Here is a 19,584-nt window from a genome sequence, read left to right on the forward strand (position 1 = left end):
TGCGGGCATTGCATGACACGACACGGGTGTACTTACCTACATGCAGGCAATACACGTATACACATAAAAATAATAAATAAAATATTTGAAAAAACATAAAAATAAATGCCTTTGAGAAAAAGGAGAATCAGAACAATTAACTGAAAAGTATAATCACTCTGGAGTTCATGAGAGGCAGTAAGAACCAATTGGTATCTTAAATATTAAATGCACAGTACTAGATACAGCTTAGTTGTAGAGTGCTTGTCCAGCACTGGTGAAGTACTAGGTTCAGTCCCCAGCACACAGACACCCCCCCCCCAAATAAATGGTTTCCTAAGCATACTCTACTAGATGGCTTTAAACAGATTTTTCTTTATAAGTTCTGCCAGCATAAGTCCAAAATTAAGGGGTTGGTAGGACCATGCTCTCTGAATTTGTTTTCCCTACCCATCCCAGCTTGATATCCTTGGGCATTCTTTCCTCCATTCTCTGCCTCTCTTCATCTCACCTGTCTATCTTGTCTGTTAAAAGCAAATGTCATTTTGGATTACCAGCCCACGAAGACCCCAACTAATTATTGTCTGCAATACTTTGGTCACAGTTCCTGAGGTATTGGAGGTGGGACCATCAGGAATGCAAAATATATTTTTGCAAAATATATTTTTAGGAAACACTGTGGTGATGACTTTTATATAAAACAATTCACTTTTCTGAGTATTATGTTTTTTAAGTTTCCCTTTTCAAACTCATTTTTCATGCTCCCCATGTAAAAATTTAGTTTATAGCCCAGTGAGGCCGACTTCTTGCCTACCATGCATGAGGTCCTGGGCTCAATCTTCAGTGCCACCCAAAGAGGGGAGGAAAGCAGATCAAATGCCTTCCTATAAGCAAATGTGTCAGATTATTTTAGGGAGACACCAGAATTTGATTCTTCCTTGGTCTACATGACCACCGGATTTCAAAATTTACCTGAGATTATCTTTCAATAGCAGAATACTCTGATGTAGGATTTTTATGCATGATGGGCTAAATACTTTACACTTACTATTTCCTGTTTTTCATGAAAGGACTCCACATAACTGAGTATGAGGACAATTTGAAGAAATCATGGGTATGGAAAGAGCTACATTCTGTTAGAAATATAAGGCCATCTTGCCATGGGCTCCTGGGAATATATGGAGGGATGATTTACACTGGAATATTTTACTGGATATTGAGAGGAATGGAGCCATGGACTCTAAAACATAAAGGTAATTCGTATACACTTAAGAATACCAATGTTAAAACCTTTAAAAACCTGTGTGGGAAAAATGTGAGATCCATTCATTAGTAGAGGATATAACCTTGTTTTACTGTTTCTTTTTGTGGTGGTATGGATTAAACCTGGGTCTTGTGGCTGCTACACAAGCCCTCTATCACTGTGCTCTGTCTCCAGCAATTTTAATCTTACCGTGAGACAAAAATATTTGGGGGGGTGGGGTTAGACAGAATCTCACGTGGCCCAGATGGCCTAAAATTTGCTTTGCAACCAAAAATGACCTTAAACTCCTGTTTCTCCTGCCTCTACCTCTCAAGCACTAGGATTAGATATGCATTACCACCTCTACCTTAAATTCATTCTGTTTAAAAGATAACACTATCATAAAAGATTATATTTGAATTTCATTGCTATAATGATGGTTTTAAGTTTTTATAATTATATAAATTATAAATATATTTATGTAATTCTTAAGGCCAGATATAGGGAGCTTGTAAAGGCAAGAGGATAATTAAGTTCAAGGTCAGCCTGGACTAGGTAACAAGGCTTTTATTGGAGTCTGAGTGATGCTCAGTGGTAGATGGTATTACTATGCATGGGCCCTGTTACTGTATTTACATTTTCCTCAAAATTGCTGAAGGCTCCGACTCTGATCAGCTCAAACCAGCCAAGGATTGTACACCTATTGAGTATCCAAAACCTGATGGACAGATCAGTTTTGACCTCTTGTCATCTGTGGCTTTGAGCGGTACAAATCATGAACATGACCAGCCAGCACATTTAACCTTAAAGGATGACAGCATACCTATAAATAGAAATCTGTCAATATATGATGGGCCTGAGCAGCGATTCTGCCCTGCAGGTCAGTAATGACTTCCTTCCATTCCTAAATAGTAACACACATTTCCATTTTAGCAAGTTTCCTTTCCACTGCATGGAGACTGTTATAGATGACTCCTATATTTAGCTTCCTTTAACAAACTCATTCTAACCAGCAGTGATAAAATGGTAATGGTTAAGCCTAGTTTGGATGACCTATCGCCAAATAACCTTGTCTACCATCAGACCTACAGGATTATGAAGCACAAATACCTGCCCTTGTGCCACTTTTTAAAATATTTTTATTCTTATTTTATGAGTGTATTGCCTACATATAGGTAGGTAGGTGCACCTGTGTCATGCAGTGACTGTGGAGGTCAAAAGAGGGTATCAGATCCCTTGGAACTGGAGTTATGGCCAGTTGTTAGCTGCCATGTGGGTGCTGGGAATTGAACCCAGGTCCTCTGGAAGAGCAGTCAGTGCTCTTACACCGAACCATTTCTCCAGCTCTGCCCTTGTGCCTTTTAAAGGTTTTCATAATGATCGCTTGTGTTTTTAGGTTCTACACAGGTACTAGGTTATGGCCACATTGATAATGCTAAACTTGAAATTCATCATAAATATGGAATCTTAAGTGTTGAGAGCTTTCAATTACAATTGAAACAATCAGAACCAGAAGTCTATATATAAATAAGATGGGAGAGTAAGTAGAAGTCAGATTATGTGAAAATCAGTATATTTTCAAGAAATTAAAATGTAAATTAAATTCTTCAAGGGTTAAGACCTTGCATCTTGACTTTTTTTTTTTTTTTCTTTTTGAGACAGGGTTTCCTTGTAGCCCCAGCTGTCCTGGAACTCACTATGTAGACCAGGCTGCCCTCGAACTCACAAAGATCCACCTGCCTCTGCCTTGTCCCAAGTGCTGGGATTAAAGGCATGTGCCACTACACCCAGCCACATCTTGACTTTTAAAAAAAGTCACTATAGTGTACTGCAAATTCTCAGAAAGTAGAGATTGGATCTAATTTTTTTTTTTTTTAAGATTTATAATATGGAATTCAAAAATAGCTGATTACTCTTGTGAGCCTAACTCAGTCAATACTGTTCTTTTATTATGTATTTAGTGCATACTAACAGCAGACGCATACTCCAAGATCATGATATTCTCAATGGGTAAACATTCAGAAATTATCTCAACGGTTTCTATAGCTGTTTCAAGATTTTAATTTCTGCTTTTGAACTAAAAATCTTTAGTTTCATATCTTAGTAATATTTATTTTCACTTTACAGGAGTTTATGAATTTGTTCCTTTGGAACAAGGTGATGGATTTCGATTGCAGATAAATGCTCAGAACTGTGTGCACTGTAAGACATGTGACATTAAAGACCCAAGTCAGAATATTAACTGGGTAGTACCAGAAGGTGGAGGAGGACCTGCTTACAACGGCATGTAAAACACACGACTTCTTTGTAACAGACACTAAATAACCCGTTTCTTTACCATGTGTAAATGTAGGCCAAACTAACTTAAGTTGCTTAGATAACCTCTAAACAAGTGCCCTTCAAAAATTACTGAGGTAAAAAATTTTTTATGTAAAATTATCCCATAAAAATCATTAAATTTCTCAAATAAAACTTCATAAATGATGTGGCATGTTTACCTCTTACAAATTCTTCCAAGATTCTATATCAGCAGCAATGCATATTATTGGGCTTCATGTTACTTTTGTCGTGATATGTTTTAAGTGTTCAAGTATAAAAATGAATGTACATTCTAGACCAGGGAAGGACATTTAGCTCAGCTCAACAGTTAGGAATAAAGTTTTATTGAAACATAGCCATGCCCATTGGTTATACACATAGTTATAACAGACTAGATCATCCACAAAGCCTAAAAATTTTAGGTGAGATTTTAAAGGTTTAAACATTGGCTAGACACCATTCTTTGTAAAATGCAGACAGCAGTTTTTCAAAATGAGCTTCACTGTATTTCTTCACACTTTATTAGAGGGAACCTATTATCAGTACTTCTCAACTGTACACAAGGAGAACACAACAGCAAAGGAAACACATCAGGGATCGATCGTATGGAGACAGTAACTCTACATTGTCCTTAATATAATCAACGTGTGATATTTAAGATAAGTTTGATCTTTACTAAGCAAACATTTTTGCATACACTGCCTTCTCTTTATCTTTCTGTGCCTTTATCTTTTGTTTGACTTTAAGCAATTCTGCCTGGATAGCTGCAAAAAAAGAAAAAATTAATGAATTAATTTTCTAAACATCTAAAAAATTAGAAGGATCAAGAACTGTGATAACACTTAACTCTTCCTCTCCCTTGATAAAACTTTTCTTCTCCATAAATTAACTGAACTGTAACAGAACATTCTACTCTGAGTCACAAAAACCATGAAGATAATTTAGAAGACCAACTAAGAGAACTCAATTACACAGACAAGATTTGGTATGTCCAATAAAGAAAGTAATTGCCATCCTCATTTTTCAATTTTTTTTGACTTATATACTTTATGTGTACGAGTATTTTGCCTGCATGTATTGTTAAGCGCACTTGTGTCATGCAATGCCTGGAGATCAGAAGAGGGAGTTAGATCCCTCAAATTGGAACTACAGCTAGCTGTTAGCTGCCATGTGGGTGCTGAGAAGTGAACCCAGGTCCACTGGAGGAGCAGTAAGTGCTCTTAACCACCGAGCCATCTTTCCAGCCCCTGCTAACCTAGTTTTATTTTCGCAACAAGAGACCAAAGAGATTGTTAAATATTTAAACCTAGTGTCACTTTTCACATTTACTGTACTTAGGGAAAAGTTTCTTGCCTCCATAGCACTTCTAAACCATATATCCAGTAGCTAGAATGCCAGATCAGTGGCATTCAGTGTAAGAAACATCCCAAACTTCATATTTACAATACCGTCTCTCTCTCTGCTGAGCTTTTGACTACTATTACGACAAAAGAAACTGGGTCTCAAATGATAGTGTAAAATAAGCAGTATTTACGCTTTTAAAAGGTACATTCTTGGACAGGAGAGATGGCTCAGCAGTTAAGAACACTGAATGTTCTTGCAGAAAACCCAGGTTCGAATCCCAGCACGCACATGGCAGGTAACAACTATCCATAACTCCAGTTCCAGGGGATCTGACAGCCTCTTCTGTCCTCTGAGGGCATTGCATGACATGGATGCACTTACCTACATGCAGGCATAACACTTATACACATAGAATAAAAATAGTATTTTTAAAAAAAATTTTTTAAAGTACATTCTTGAACAGAATTAGAATGTAAATTCTGTAAGGCAGAGACATTGAATGTCTTGTCTACTTACTACATGACCAGTGCCTGAACCAGTAATAGGAATTCTGTAATATCTGAATAAATAAATATCTGTCCGGGTCAAGAGTACTATGGTTCATGAGGATAATTTTTGCAGGACGACACTGCCAAGCTTACCTTTATCTCCTGGAGCTATTGCCTGAGCTTTCTTAAGATCGGCCTTTAAATTGGGGAAGAGGGGGGATATTAAGAAACATTAGACATTAAGACTTTTGATGTGATTATCTATTTTAAAGCATTATGAACAAAGTTTACCAATGCTTGATCATATTCCTTTAATCCCTGCCATCCTTGAGCTTTTCGGTACAGCGCTTTGGTATTTGATGGGTCCATCTCAAGAGCCTACAAAAAAGTTACAGAACCAGCATTACATCTAAATGTACATTTCAAGTTTAATCAGTTGGCTCCAGATGAGTAAAGGTGTTCAAATCAGTGGAGCTAGAGCTGGAGCACAAGGTGGGAGACTATCAGCAGAGGGCGCTGAGGGGATGTGAAGAAGCATTTCTTCTACAGCCTGCTACTCTGAACAGTGGGTTCTAGCTCCATAGCTCCATAGTGGACCACACTATTTAAAGGAGAAAAACATTTTAAATAAAGTCCCAATAGTTATCATTTGTTATCTTGTTTGAGTACAAGACACTGACCGCCTCCTGCCACTGTAGTATTTGCATCCAACCTAAACACATTCCTGATACTTTACATCATTCTCTGATTATTTACTACCTGATACAAGGTAAATGCTATATAATTAATTGTTCAGCTATGTTCAGGGAATAATTCTAAGAATGACTTTTATAAAATGGACAGAATCTGGACTAATGACTTTTACTTAACTTGCAACCACAAAGCTATGGCTTATAATGTAAACGAGCTCAGAGCCATGTGCTCCTCTTGTGACCTGTGTATATGACCTTGATCCCTTGGGACCCCATTTTGCCATCCACCCAACACAGTGAATAAATGAGGGTGTGCTCATCAAAGCTCTAGAAGCAACAGATTGAAAATACACTTGCCATTTTATATATGAGATATTTTAGGCCCAAGGATCAGAGGGTAAGATTTCTCTGATAAAATAAGGGTGGATTAGGGCTAGAGAGACGGCTCAGCAGTTAAGAACACTTGCTATTCTTCCAGAGGACCTGAGTTTGATTCCAAGCACCCACATGGCAGCTAACCACTGTCCATAATTACAGTTTAATTCATAGAAATAAAAATAGGGGCTGGAGAGATGACTCAGGGGCAGAGGACCTGGGTTCAATTCCCAGCACCCAAATGGTGGCTAACAATGGTTTGTAACTCTGACACCGCCTTCTGACCTCCACTAGTATTGCACAACACGGGTGCACTTACATACATATAGGCAATACACATGAAATAAAAATAATATTCTTTTTTAAAAAAAAGAAAAATAATATAGTATTTTAAAAAATATAATATTTTTAAAAAGGATATGCTGGGGGGGCTGGAGAAATGGCGCAGCAGTTAAGAACACTGGGTGTTCTTGCAGAAGACCCGGGTTCAAATCCCAGCACCCACATGGGGATCCGACAGCCTCTTCTGACCTCCGAGGGCATTACATAGCATGGGTGCACTTAACCTACGTGCAGGCAATACACGCATACACATGAAATAAACATAATAAATATTTTTTTTTTAAAAAATGTGCTGGATGTGGTGGTGCTCGCCTTTAATTCCAACAGTCATGAGGCAGAGGCAGGCACGCCTCTATGAGATATGGCCAGCGCCAGTGAGTTCCAGGCAAGCTGGGGCTACAGGGAGACCCTGTCTCAAAAAGACCAGATAAAAAATAAAAATAAATAAGGGAGGATGCAAGCTCATAGTTCCCCAATTCATGCTGGAGAACTGGTTTTGAAAGAGTGTGAGTGAGGCCTAGCTCAGGGGCAGAGCTCCCTGGGAGATCTGAAGGAACAAACTTTCAGGGTTCAGGCCCACTCTTGGCTATAAAGAAATCATGACTATGCCGAGGACATAGTCCAGTTGTAGAGTCAAGCACAAAAGCCTCCAACCAAAGGTAAAGGAGAAAGCGCATTTAACTCAACAGTCCACATTGCTTTTTTTTCAACTTGGTAAGTCAAAATCCCACTTCTTCAAAAGGCTCAACATCACACAGACTTACCTCCAAACAACTGTCAATTGCTCCTTGCCAATTTGACATCTTCAATTTACAAGCACCAATATTCAGAACACAGCTTAAGGCTACAGGATGTAGTCTGGATGTATCTGCTTTCTCAATAACAGCCTTTGTACTATCCACATACCTAGAAAACATACCAAACAATGCTTGAACTATGCCAAAAAGTATCACATAGTGCCTGATATTAAAAGTTTATTAAACGCTAATCTGAAACTCCATGATCATAATCTAATTAAACACTGATTTTCAGATGCTGGAACTTTTAGATTTTTTTTTTTTTTTTGTCTTTTGTCTTTTTCAGACAGGGTCTCACTGTAGCCCCAGCTGACCTGAAACTCACTATGTAGACAGGAGGATCCCTGGGGCTGGGTGCCCAGAGAGTCTAACCTAATTGTTGAGCTTTAGGCCAATATGAGACCCAGTCTCAAAGGAGGTAGACAGTGTCCCCAGTGCTGTACTCTGGCCCACAAATACACCTGTGTGTACACACAGACACACAAATTTAAAAACTTAGCCAGATGCTGGGTGTGATGGCGCAAGCCTTTAATCCCAACACTCAGGAGAAAGAAGCAGGAGAATCTCTGTGAATTTGAGGCCAGCCTAGTCTACAGAGCAAATCGAGGCCAGCTGTGGCTACAGGGAGACCCTATCTCAAAAAGACCCAAAAAAAATTAATTAAAAAATTAAAAATTTAGCCCGGTATGATGGTGTACATCTTTAATCCCAGCACTCGGGAGGCAGAGGCAGATGGATCTCTGTGAGTTCAAGGCCAGCCTGGTCTACATAGTGAGTTCCAGGACAGCTAGGGCTACAGGGAGACCCTGTCTCAAAAAGACCAAAAAAAAAAAGTTTATTACCAGGCTGGAGATGGTTCAGTAGTTAAGAGCACCAGCTGCTCTTGCAGAGGACCCGTGTTCGATTCCCAGCACCCACAAGGCAGCTAACCACTGTCCGTCCGTCCGTAACTCCAGTTCAAGGCCATCTGACACCCTCTTCTGACTCCGTGGGCACTGTACAACACAGGTGCACTTAAACACATGCAGGCAATACACCCATTCACATAAAATAAAAATAGTAAATTTTTTTTAATGGTTTATTACCTTAAAACCTTTGCATATTTTTTAATAGCCATCTCCCAGTTCTGAGATTTGAAAAATGTATTTCCAATATTCTTTAAGTCTTCAGTTATCAGTAAAATTTTATCTACCTGTATAAAAGACAAACATGTCAGATATTGGTAAACAATGTGACTTAATGCTACGGTTCTACTATTATGACAGACTGGTATACAAAGCTCAAGCTTTTAGTACTAAATATTTTAATTTACTTAAATAATTAAAGTTTACTCATCTGAAAGTACTCACATCTTTTAAATCTATATCTGCATCCTCAGGGAAATCTGGATGACTGTCACCAGAGCCATCTTTAGGGATTATTCCCCAATCGTCCCCTTCTTTCAATTCTCCACATTCTGCAATAATGCACAACTGTAAAAAGAAATTGTTTTAGTGTGTATTAATGAGATCTTTAAGTCTGCCTTTAAAAGTGGCATAGACAGAAGTCATGTGCAATACTACCCAAATCAGAGATTTATGTTAAGGGGTGCATCTACCTGCTATAATTACAGTAACGTCCTTTTGTACATTCCAGCTAATATAACAATGTCACTATTCACACAATACTGCTGTTCAGGAGCTCCATGAACACAGTTGAGAACCACACCATTGTGTATGTAGCTATCTTAGGTGATGCATAAATAAGTCTATGGTCTCCTGTGGTTCCTTTTGTACTCTGGCTATAGGCATACTTCCTACAGGTAACTGAGTTATCAATTCCTATGCACTACCTGTTGCTTAGAGGGGGCTGTATTATAGGCATACTTCCTACAGGTAACTGAGTTATCAATTCCTATGCACTACCTGTTGCTTAGAGGGGGCTGTATTATAGGCACACTTCCTACAGGTAATTGAGTTATCAATTCCTATGCACTACCTGTTGCTTAGAGGGGGCTGTATTATAGGCACACTTCCTACAGGTAATTGAGTTATCAATTCCTATGCACTACCTGTTGCTTAGAGTGGGCTGTATTATAGTCATTCTGATTCACAGGTATTTACAACCTAAAGGTCTTCAGAAAAAATACAGTCTAAACCCTTGAGCAATTCACACAGGATGAAAAAAACAGACCAAGAAAAGCAACTAAATTTAAGCTAAACTTCTAGTTAACAGCACAATGTCACCTTTTATGTTTTCTTACTAAGTGTGTACTACTAAAAATCCTGGCTCAAGTTTTACAAATATAGGAAGATCTCCGTAATCCAGCAAAGATCCCAACACTGTAGCTGAAATAACAATTAAAATCTCTTTGCTGGGCATGGTGATAGACATTTGCAATCCTAGCATTTGAGAGGCAGAGACAGGATTGCTGAAAATTTGAGGAAACCCAGGTCTACAAAGACCCCCCCCAAAAAGTAAATAAATATATCTCCTTTAAACTGCATTAATCTTGACAATTGTAAAAAAAAAGAAAAAAAAATTGCAAAAGGTCTGGACAGATGGCTTAGCTGTTAAGAGCACTGGCTGCTCTTGCAGAGGACCAGGGTTCAATTCCCAGTACCTACGCTAACAACTGTCAGCAAGAGTTCCAGAGGATCTTACACCTTCTTCTAGCCTCCATGTGTGTTGCATACATGTGCTACACTTACATACTAACAGGCAAAACATTCATAAACATAAAAAATGAAAGAAATCAGGAAAATAAATTTTAGTTGCCAAAAAGAGAAAAAAGTGATCAATCCAGGCACCTAACTTTAAAAAAAAGAAAAAAAAAAAGAAGAGAAAAATCATCCTAATTTATTTTTAACTTTTCTAGGTGATAGTCACTTGACCATTCGACTGACATTTCTCTGACACAGTAACTAAGCTAGTATGTGTGTATTTCACTGTAATGTTTTACTTACTTTGGTAGGTTTTTCATCATTCACTTCTACATTTTCAAGCATCCTTGCCACACCAAGTCCTTTAACTACTTGACCAAACACCACATGTTTCCCATCCAAATGAGGCGTTGGAACTGTTGTGATAAAGAACTGAGAACCATTTGTATTGGGGCCTGCATTTGCCATGCTCAACAAACCGTCCCGATCATGCTGCAGAGATAAAATCATTAAAAGAAAAAAAGATTAGGTCTTAGTCTGAGTTCTTTTACTCACTAGTCACATAAAATAGGCTAATTGTACTATTTAAATTCTATTCTTTTACATCAATTTTACTTAAAAATGTTTAAGTACCTTTTACGTTGTATGAGCTACCACCTTTAATCAAGAAAACACTTTAAGCTTCAAGCTAGCAATGGGGGAAGAAATGATTTTATTTCAATATTTAAGATGAAGACGCTGCACTAAGGACATCCACTAACTTACTTTGCTGGTTTTATGATGGTTGCTATTTTTCTTAGAACCCCTGTACATTTTTGCCATTTCAGTAATACGCCTAGATTATGACTTTTTCATTCACACTAAACAGGGAACAGTAATGTGATAGAGAATTCAGATAAGTCATTCAGGTGAGTACTTCCTTAACCGCAGAATTCACACCTTTCGACTTTCATCTAGGTATACTACATACATCTCAAAAACAAAAACAAACCTATTCAAAAGGTTTTGTGAAAGTCAATTCCTTCATTTTTCTACCGTGCATAGCTTGGGCTTTCAAAATACATACCACATTGTGCATGCACTGTAACTTTGAGGTTACGTTTCCCACCTAAGATGCCTTTTATCCCATCAATCTAAACTCCTCTTCCTTAAGCCTTTCTTTTTAAACTGTGATCTTCACATAATCTTAGTTTTCAACCTTACACTAACTTTGTTTGGTGCTTTCTTAAAATACCCACTTGAGCATCAGCGTTCTTTCCTTGGTCTACCCCTGCCATTTTCACCTCACTCACATCACTTCATTTTGAGTCTGCATTTTAGTCCCTGCCTAGCAAAATTTCAGCCACCTTGCGGAGGCCCAGTTTAAGTGCTCACGGGGAGACACTGGACATCTAAATCACATCTGTCTCCTATGACATAAAGTAAAACACAAAGTGAGGCATGCTACAAAATCTGAAACTCTTTGAGCAACAACATTCAAAGTCTCAGATTTCAGATTTTCAGGTTAGGGATGCTCATTCCATAAAACCTATGTAACTATGTCAAAATCTAATTCCTATGAAACCTGAACTTTTTCTAGCCAAGCATTTCATGTAAGGGCTACTCAGCTTGTATCAAAATTATACAAGCAAATATACTCAATCAATTTACCATTATCTGCGAATTAATTATTACCCTCCACTTGTTCGGTGTTTTAAACTTGACTCTGAGGAAAGATAAACAGTCTTTCATTTCTATAAGCTCTTTGGCAGCAGCAACAGAAATGAGCAACAAATACTGTTGATGTTCTCTTTCCAAGTTGCTCTAATTACCTTGTTCATATTCCTCATTTCCAAAGACATCACTTTACTTTTGTACTTACATGTGTGTTCTTAAAACGGGAATGGTGCAATATACCCGAACATTAACCATATCCGCTAGGTGGAAAATCCCCTGACATCCTGGATATTAGCGATGGTTTTGTTCTTCAAATTCAAGGATAAAGATGCACAAGTTACCATCCTTACAATAATGAGAACATTTTTCCTGGGATCAACTTTGCCATATGGGGGTTTAACTGATGTAAAAACTCATCATACTGAAATAACTAAAGTATTTTTTGCCAAAAAAAATCATTACTGGTCAGGTGTGGTAATGCCCATCTCTCATTCTAGTACTCAGGAGGCAAATGCATGAAGATAGCAAGTTCAAGACCACTCTGAGTTCCTTAGTAAGATGCTATGTCACCAAAAATAAAACTATTACTGGATAAACCTGCGGTAGAGAACTGCCTAGCATGCATGAGACCCTGAGCTCATCCCCAATATCACATACACACACAAAATGCTAATTTACAAATTATAACTTCTATTAAGAAAATAGAATTCACACTAAGCCTGCTGACACAAGTTTATAATCCCAGCTACTCAAGAAACTAAGGCAGGAGAACTGGCGTTCAAGGCCTAGCTGGGCTACAAAGTGAGTTCACGGACAGCCTGAGCAACTAGGCAAGACCTAGTTTCAAAATGAAAAAGACGAGGCAGGGCAGCTCAGTGATGGAGCACATGCCTGGCATAAGAGGACCTAGTACCAGAAGGAAGAGAAAGAACAGGGAGGAGAGGACAGCAAGCTGGGCACACTTGAAAGACATTTTTTGGTGTTTTAATCCAAGTATATTTTAGATACATAGTCTTTTTATTAGCAAAAACATGCATTTTTCTTTACCTTATAATGAAAATTTTCATCTTCAAATTTTTCACCATAAATACTTTCTCCACCTGTTCCATTCTGATTTGAGAAGTCTCCACCCTGAATCATAAATTTCTTAATAACTACAAAAAAGAATTACAGCTATTAATAACTGAAACATGGGGTTCAACAATACTAACTAGTGAACAACAGACAGAAGACAACTTCCCAAGCACAAGTTCAGTCATGTCTCTGCCTTTTCCTCCCCATCCCACCAACTCTACTGTTAAGACTTCTCACTATCTGAGTCTAACAGACTACTGCTGACTCCCACCCAACACTTGAGGAATTAATTCACAGAATATCTCCCTATAAAACTGTCACTGAAACACAAAAGCTGAATCTCCTAATATCTCCAGCATTATCCTGGCTCTACTTCCACTTTATAACATATAATCATCTGTCCTTCCCAACAATGAATTTCTTAAACATTCTATCTTTATTCCTTGAAATGTATACAGCTACTCAATAACGCCTGCTAAATAACCACCAATTATCCCCAGTTGTGTTTAACACAGCACTGAAGACTGAACCCAGGGCTTCACATGCTGGGAAAGCATCCCATAGATTTTTTTACATACTTAATTACAATACTTTGATATAGCCCTTTGTATCAAAGGTTACCAAAATCACCATGTTCATTTGGCTATACTGTGACAATAAAGACACACAGCTAGATAAGGGAGAGAGTTGGGAGGAATCCATGCAGGCTTCCTTAGGCTCCCTCCTTCCCATGAGCGTCACAGAACACATACTTCTCCTAGCAACAAAAATGTACAAAGATCTGTTACGATTCTGCCCACAAAATCCAAGTAGAAACCCAGCACCTAAGCTATTTTACTGGGGCCTTATCTTGTCTCTGCCTAACATGCTCCAAAATTTAAGACTCCTTAAAAAGCAGACCCTTGGTATCAATTACATTTGTACCAATAGTGCAGACATAATAATCCATCCTTGTGATATAAGGAACAGATCAAGCGCCAAGTTCTCAACTCCAGCCAACAGCTACCCTTGGAAGCAGACCTTTATGAAAATAGGTGTCTCAAACCTACTATATTAATTATTTTTTAAATATTTATTTGTGTATATTTGTCTATGTAAATATATACAACATGGGGGGAGTTGCCTGTGGAAGCCACAAGAGGGCATTGGACTCCCTGGAGCTGGAGTTATAGGCAGCTGTGAACCACTAGCCACCATCACTAGGAACCCAACTTGGGTCCTCCAGAAAGGGCAGGAAGCTCTTTAAACTCTGAGCCTCTTAACTCCAGCCCCATATTAAATATTTTCTAAACGCATTTTCATATATCAATATTCATTTTTCTTAAGTTAGGTTTTTGAGAAAATGTAACTACTGGACTAGGGGTGTTGCTCAGGATACACTGTTTTCCTAGTATGTGCTAAGGCCATGGGTTCAATCCCCAGCAACACAGAAAAAACAAATTACTGATATTACAATGGATTTGTTTTTCCATAATTTTACTGAGTGCTTAACAACTACACTAGATGCTGAAAATAAAACAGTGAGAACATATAGCTCATGAACTTGTGATGCCTACAGTCCACTGGGCGAACAATCAAATAACCAGTAAACAAAGGTATGAAAATATGAAATTACAAGTTTAATCACATATCACCAGGGTGTCCAAGACACTGAATCTCATGACCTAAGGTCAGCTTATTTATCTGGTCATGTTTTTTTCTTTATCAAATGGTTTGGCAGTGAAGAAGAGCTAGAGGACTGGTAAGGCAAAGGGAGTCCCCTTCTTGGCAGATAAACTTTAGTACCCTCTCGTAGTCTGTCCAGTACTCCAGGCCCAGTATTTAGGATGAGCAATCAAGTGTCTGAACATCCTCCAGAAATTAATAGTGCACTTCTAGTCTACTCCCTATTTAGTGTTTTCTTCTTTAACTCCTAACAGGATTATCTGTGTGAAGATAATCAGGCTGAAAAAATTTATACACATACTTCGATGGAAAGGACAGCCTTTAAAATGGAGAGGTTTCCCAGTTGTGGATCCGGTGCCTTTTTCTCCAGTACACAATGCACGAAAATTTTCTGCAGTTTTGGGAACAATATCTGCAAATAATTCTAAAACAATTCGACCAACTAAAAGAGAAAAAAAAGGAAATCTTGTCAGCAGACAGAACCACCAAATGTTGGCAAATGATAGATAACTGGTGCTTAACACATGATAAATTGCTGAATTGTCTTTTACTACATTCTTAACTAGTCATAACGTTGAATAACCTATCTCTTGAACTTACCTCTCCTTTTAAAGGTAAATTATGCATCCTTTGACATCACCCCAGCCCTGGTATCTATCACTCTACTTCTCCAGTACTTTTTTGGATCCTACATAAGTGAGATCCTGTTGTATTCATCCTCCTGTGTCTGGCTTATTTCATTTGGTGTAATAGCCTCTAGATTCATCCATGCAGTCATAAGATTTCATTCTTTTTCCTTCTCAATACCTAGCACTGGCTGCCCTGGACTCACTATGTAAACAAGACTGGCCCTGAACTGACATTCTCCTGCCTCTGCTGGGATTAAAGGCATGTGCCACCACACCTGGCAGGATTTCTTTTTAAAGGCTGAGTTGTACTGTGTCTACACCACATTGTATGTATTCATCCACTGATGAACACTGATTGCATATCTGGGCTACTGTAAATAATAATGCAAGGACATTTTTTCCCTTGGATCTAAGCTCAACTGTAAACCTGCTGAATCTTATAATTTTTCTAGCATTCATACTTAATCTTAAGTGAAGCTTCATATACGGGTATATTAACTTGAAACATCATACAGAAGATGTAACCAATTACAGCATCCAGCAGATTAGCAGTATATATGGGACACCATGAAGTACAGGTAGTTTAAAATCCTGAACAACACCTTTGATAAATGATTTTTTTTTTTCAAATTTTAACATTTGTGGGGGTGGGTGCAACACAGAGTACGGAGGTCAGTGGACAACTTTCCAGAGTTCTCTCCTTCCATCATGTGGTTCCTGGGGTGGAACTCAGGTAGGCAGGTTTGGCAGCAGGAGGCATCTCAGAGGCCTTGTACTCAGAACTTCTAATCACCAAGTAACCACTAGAAGAAATATATCCTTGGAAAGGTCAGGTTGGCTGGGATTTTTTTATACTTTAGCCTTTCTCTGTGCTCTGTGGAAACTGTCTAGTGCGCTTCTGAAACAAGTTTAAAAGGTTCCTGTCTCAACTCCGAAGATATTAAACAATAAAACTTCATTAGTTCCAAAAAACGAATCTATATATGTAAATGTGTCTCCACCCACAGGCCCAACAACTCAACATATTCCAGAACAAGCATAACTCAATTACAAAGCAACACACTCCCCAATTCACAAGGCCTTAGGATTTCTTGGGCAATCGTAGGCGACTACATTGCTGCGTGGAGCTCAACTACCCCGTGCCAGTAGCAGGAATGATCGCCTAACCAGACTGCTGATACAAATCAGTACCGAGGAAAAAGCAATAAGCAAAAAAGGGCACTTTAATTTGTAAATAACATGGCACCCGCCGATTATTCGGTGTGTCAAAAGGCGCATAGCTTGACCAGAGCCCTGCAGACGGATATCCCAGGAGCCTCGTGAACTATTCGCAACGCGCGTCAAATCATCTGTAATAAGCTGGTGGTGCAAATGCGGCAGGGAAGTGCAACCTAATGAAGGAATAAACATAAAGGCAGCCCCAATTCCGGAACTAGAAATTTCCAGAAACTTCCGCAGGACCTGCGGCACTGGCTACAAGGCGAGCGCTCGACCCATCCGCGGCCTCCCCATCTTCTTCAAGGTGAAATCCAGGCAGCCATCTCCCGCCCAACCCCGGGTCCAGGCGCAGCCGGGAAGTCCGAAGCGCGGGACCCTCGGGCTGCGCGGCCGCTCCGCTCACCTCGCTCCCCTCCGATGTCCACGTCGAAGAAGACGCGAGGGTTCTTGGGGTTGGAGGGCTTGGCTAGCGGGGACGGGTGCGACATCTCCACTGCGGGTCACGGGGAAGCACGACACCACTACCTCGTGTGCCAGCCGCACTCAAACTCCACGCAGCCGCTACGCGCTAAACCTGCCCGGCGCAGAAGAGCCACTTCCGACTCGCAGCCGGAAGTCGCGGCTCAACTTCCGCCGGCAGTTTGTCCATTCATCCCCGCCCACCACCCACTTCGGGTTTCTGGGTCAGTCGCCCGCTCTCTTCCTAGCTGGGATTAAGACTGAGTTCTTTCCACTCTGCACAGTTTTGTGTTCTTTCTACCCTCGTGGGGTGGGCAGCTCAGGGGTCAGCCCAGCCTCAGTCCCATCTCGGCAGTAGCTGCTCCGAAACTCGGTGTGCTCGCCGGGAAAACATAAAAATGCCTACACTGGTCAGACGAGATGGCAAAGCGGGTAAAAAGCCTGATGACCTGAGTTCAAAACCCAGAACCCACATGGAAGGGGAGAACCGATTCCTGCAAGTTTTCCTCCGATACACACACACACACAGTTCTTTTTTAATGCCTACCTCGGATAGGGCATTTTGACTATTAAAGGTTTAAATCACTTGGCATGATGCCTGACAAACTGGTACCTAATCAATAACAGCTGTTTTTTCACTATCGCGGATTGGGGGTTTTGTTTTTGTTTTGAGACAGGGTCTCCCTGAATCCCCAGCTGACCTGGAACTCTTATGTAGACCAGGCTGCCCTGGATCTCACAGAGATCCGCCTCCCTCTGCCTCTTGAGTGCTGGGACTAAAGGTGTGCACCCGTTATTGCTGTATTGTTATATTTGACCATCACGGCGTAAGTGATCCGGTCTAAACCAGAGGTTCCAAACAGCTGATGTTGAGACTCCAAAGCTTCATACACTATTATAGTCTACTTTTTCCTTATGGGCATTTGTATAAAATGTATACCATTTGTAATCCCAGCACTGAGGAGCAGTGGCTGAGACAGAGGATCCAGTAATGCAAGCCTGAGCTGTGAAAATGAGAGTCTGTCTCAAAAAATACATTTTAAACACGTGGCCTTGGCAAGACCTGTAATCCCAGCACTTGAAGACTGAGGCAAGAGGATCAAGTGTTCAAGGCTAGCCTGAGCTGCACCCTCCAAAAAAGATTTTTTAAACCAGTCAGTATACCCAGCACTTTGAAGGTAGAGACAGGAAGATGACCATTTCCAGGCCAGCCAGAACTACAGAATGAGAATTTATCGCAAAAAAGCAAGCCCAGTTTGTGTCCAGCACCACCTAGAAGCAGGAGGATCAAGAAGTTTACAGTGTGGTCTGATTACTGTCACCCACCTCTCTCCCCTCTCCTCTCTCCCTTTCCCTCTCCCTCCCCCCCCCCCCCCCCCCCCCCTCCCCCCCCCACATACATATCTCTCCCCGATGGGTAGGACACGTGTTAATCTTCTCTGTGTCATTCCAGTTTTAGTAAAGGCTACTTGAAGCAAGGACCAAACTTGGTTTTTAAAAGGGAAAAAGCTGGGTGTGGAAAGATGACTCAGTGGTTAAGAGGAGAGGCTGCTCTTGCAGAGGACCTGGGTTCAAATCCCAGCACCCACATGATGGTTAACAACTGTCAGTAATTCCAGGGGATCCATTGCCCTCTTCTGACCTCCGTGGGCATTGCACAACACAGGTGCACTTAAATACATGCGGGCAAAACACGCATAAATTTTTAAAACATATTTTTTGAAAAGGAGAAAATAAATGAGTTCAAGTTTGACTTAATTTCTATGCCTTTGCTTCTGTGAAAAGACCAGTCTAGGAGAATGGAAACAGATAATATGTACATGTTTCATAAACTTTCTTATACAAAGATTTTTCTAAAAAATCATAGTGACAGGGTAGATGCTGCAGGGGTGGCACGTTCTGTACTCCTACAATTCTTCCACATTCCCAGCACTCAGGAGGCTAAAGCAAGTTCAAGCATTAAAGGCCACCCTGGGCTGCATAAATTCTAGGCCTGACAATGAGACAATCAAATACTATGGTGTCTGGGTTTGTTTTAAAATAAGCTTGGGTCAGGTGAGGCTGTGAATGAAATAAAAGTGACCATGGGGGTGACTGAGGTTTTTATTATTACTACTATTATTATTATTATTATTATAGATTTAACATTATTCTTTTTTTTAAACTTTGATACTCAGATTACAATTGCATGAGTGACACAGGTTGTAAAATATGTCCATTCCTTTTGGGTTTTTCACCTGATGGTTTTTTAATCAGTCACTACAGGTTGATTGAGCAAGCTTTGTTTTTGTGTTTGTTTTTATAAGCAGGCATTCAAATATGATTCAGAATAGATTAATATTCCCTTTTTATCACTGCAGTCAGCTAAAAAAGTTGCCAGACAGTCCACAAACCAGGAATTGCTTTAGGACCAAACCACAGAGTTAATTGGAAACTAGCTGTGTTGGAACCTGCAGGTCATGTTTAGCTACGGGTTCAGAACATTAAGGAGAAAGTCCTGGTTGGAGGCAGTACCAGCTGTGGAACTCAGTGATGTGACCACACAGCTCCATGCTCAAATATGAATTTGCAGGGTGATCACCACTGAGGGAGCACACAGCTGTGAGTGTTACTGGGCCTGGTATGTGGGCACAGTGACCAGGTGAGGGGCAACAGGAGTTAG

At 39.9% G+C, this 19,584-nt stretch overlaps 2 protein-coding genes across 5 annotated transcripts in view; one reads left to right on the top strand and one right to left on the bottom strand.

The window, feature by feature from the left end:
- The window catches only part of Etfdh (electron transfer flavoprotein dehydrogenase), a 35,130-nt gene extending 31,424 nt beyond the window's left edge, over positions 1-3,706 (top strand). For 3 of the 4 annotated variants that reach the window (XM_008854322.3, XM_029556756.1, XM_017803512.2), the window contains 3 exons: positions 1,050-1,232; positions 1,881-2,102; positions 3,350-3,706. In XM_008854322.3, the coding sequence (XP_008852544.1) occupies positions 1,050-1,232; positions 1,881-2,102; positions 3,350-3,513 (569 nt within the window). In that variant the 3' untranslated portion in view covers positions 3,514-3,706. The remainder of the gene's footprint in view (positions 1-1,049; positions 1,233-1,880; positions 2,103-3,349) is intronic. The other variant, XM_017803511.2, reaches the window with a different exon arrangement.
- A 156-nt stretch (positions 3,707-3,862) lies between these two features.
- Ppid (peptidylprolyl isomerase D) lies at positions 3,863-17,079 on the bottom strand. The gene is made up of 10 exons (XM_008854325.2): positions 16,867-17,079; positions 14,918-15,058; positions 12,925-13,031; positions 10,525-10,713; positions 8,929-9,051; positions 8,665-8,771; positions 7,547-7,688; positions 5,665-5,751; positions 5,527-5,569; positions 3,863-4,305 (listed from the first exon to the last, which is right to left on the bottom strand). The coding sequence occupies exons 1-10, from the start codon at positions 16,949-16,951 to the stop codon at positions 4,217-4,219; spliced, it is 1,113 nt and encodes a 370-aa protein (XP_008852547.1). The 5' UTR covers positions 16,952-17,079; the 3' UTR covers positions 3,863-4,216.
- Positions 17,080-19,584: the final 2,505 nt, after the last annotated feature.

The sequence above is a fragment of the Nannospalax galili genome, unplaced genomic scaffold (assembly GCF_000622305.1).
Source record: "Nannospalax galili isolate Female #2095 unplaced genomic scaffold, S.galili_v1.0 scaffold305, whole genome shotgun sequence".
Lineage (NCBI taxonomy): Eukaryota > Metazoa > Chordata > Mammalia > Rodentia > Spalacidae > Nannospalax > Nannospalax galili.

Excerpts from the sequence above, each read along its gene's own strand:
- Ppid (XM_008854325.2), bottom strand. The coding sequence starts at position 16,951 with ATGTCGCACCCGTCCCCGCTAGCCAAGCCCTCCAACCCCAAGAACCCT. Across the intron at positions 13,032-14,917 it reads AGGCTGTCCTTTCCATCGAA|TTATTAAGAAATTTATGATT; the intron begins GTATGTGTATAA and ends TCTTTTTTGTAG. Across the intron at positions 5,752-7,546 it reads CAATTGACAGTTGTTTGGAG|GCTCTTGAGATGGACCCATC; the intron begins GTAAGTCTGTGT and ends ACTTTTTTGTAG.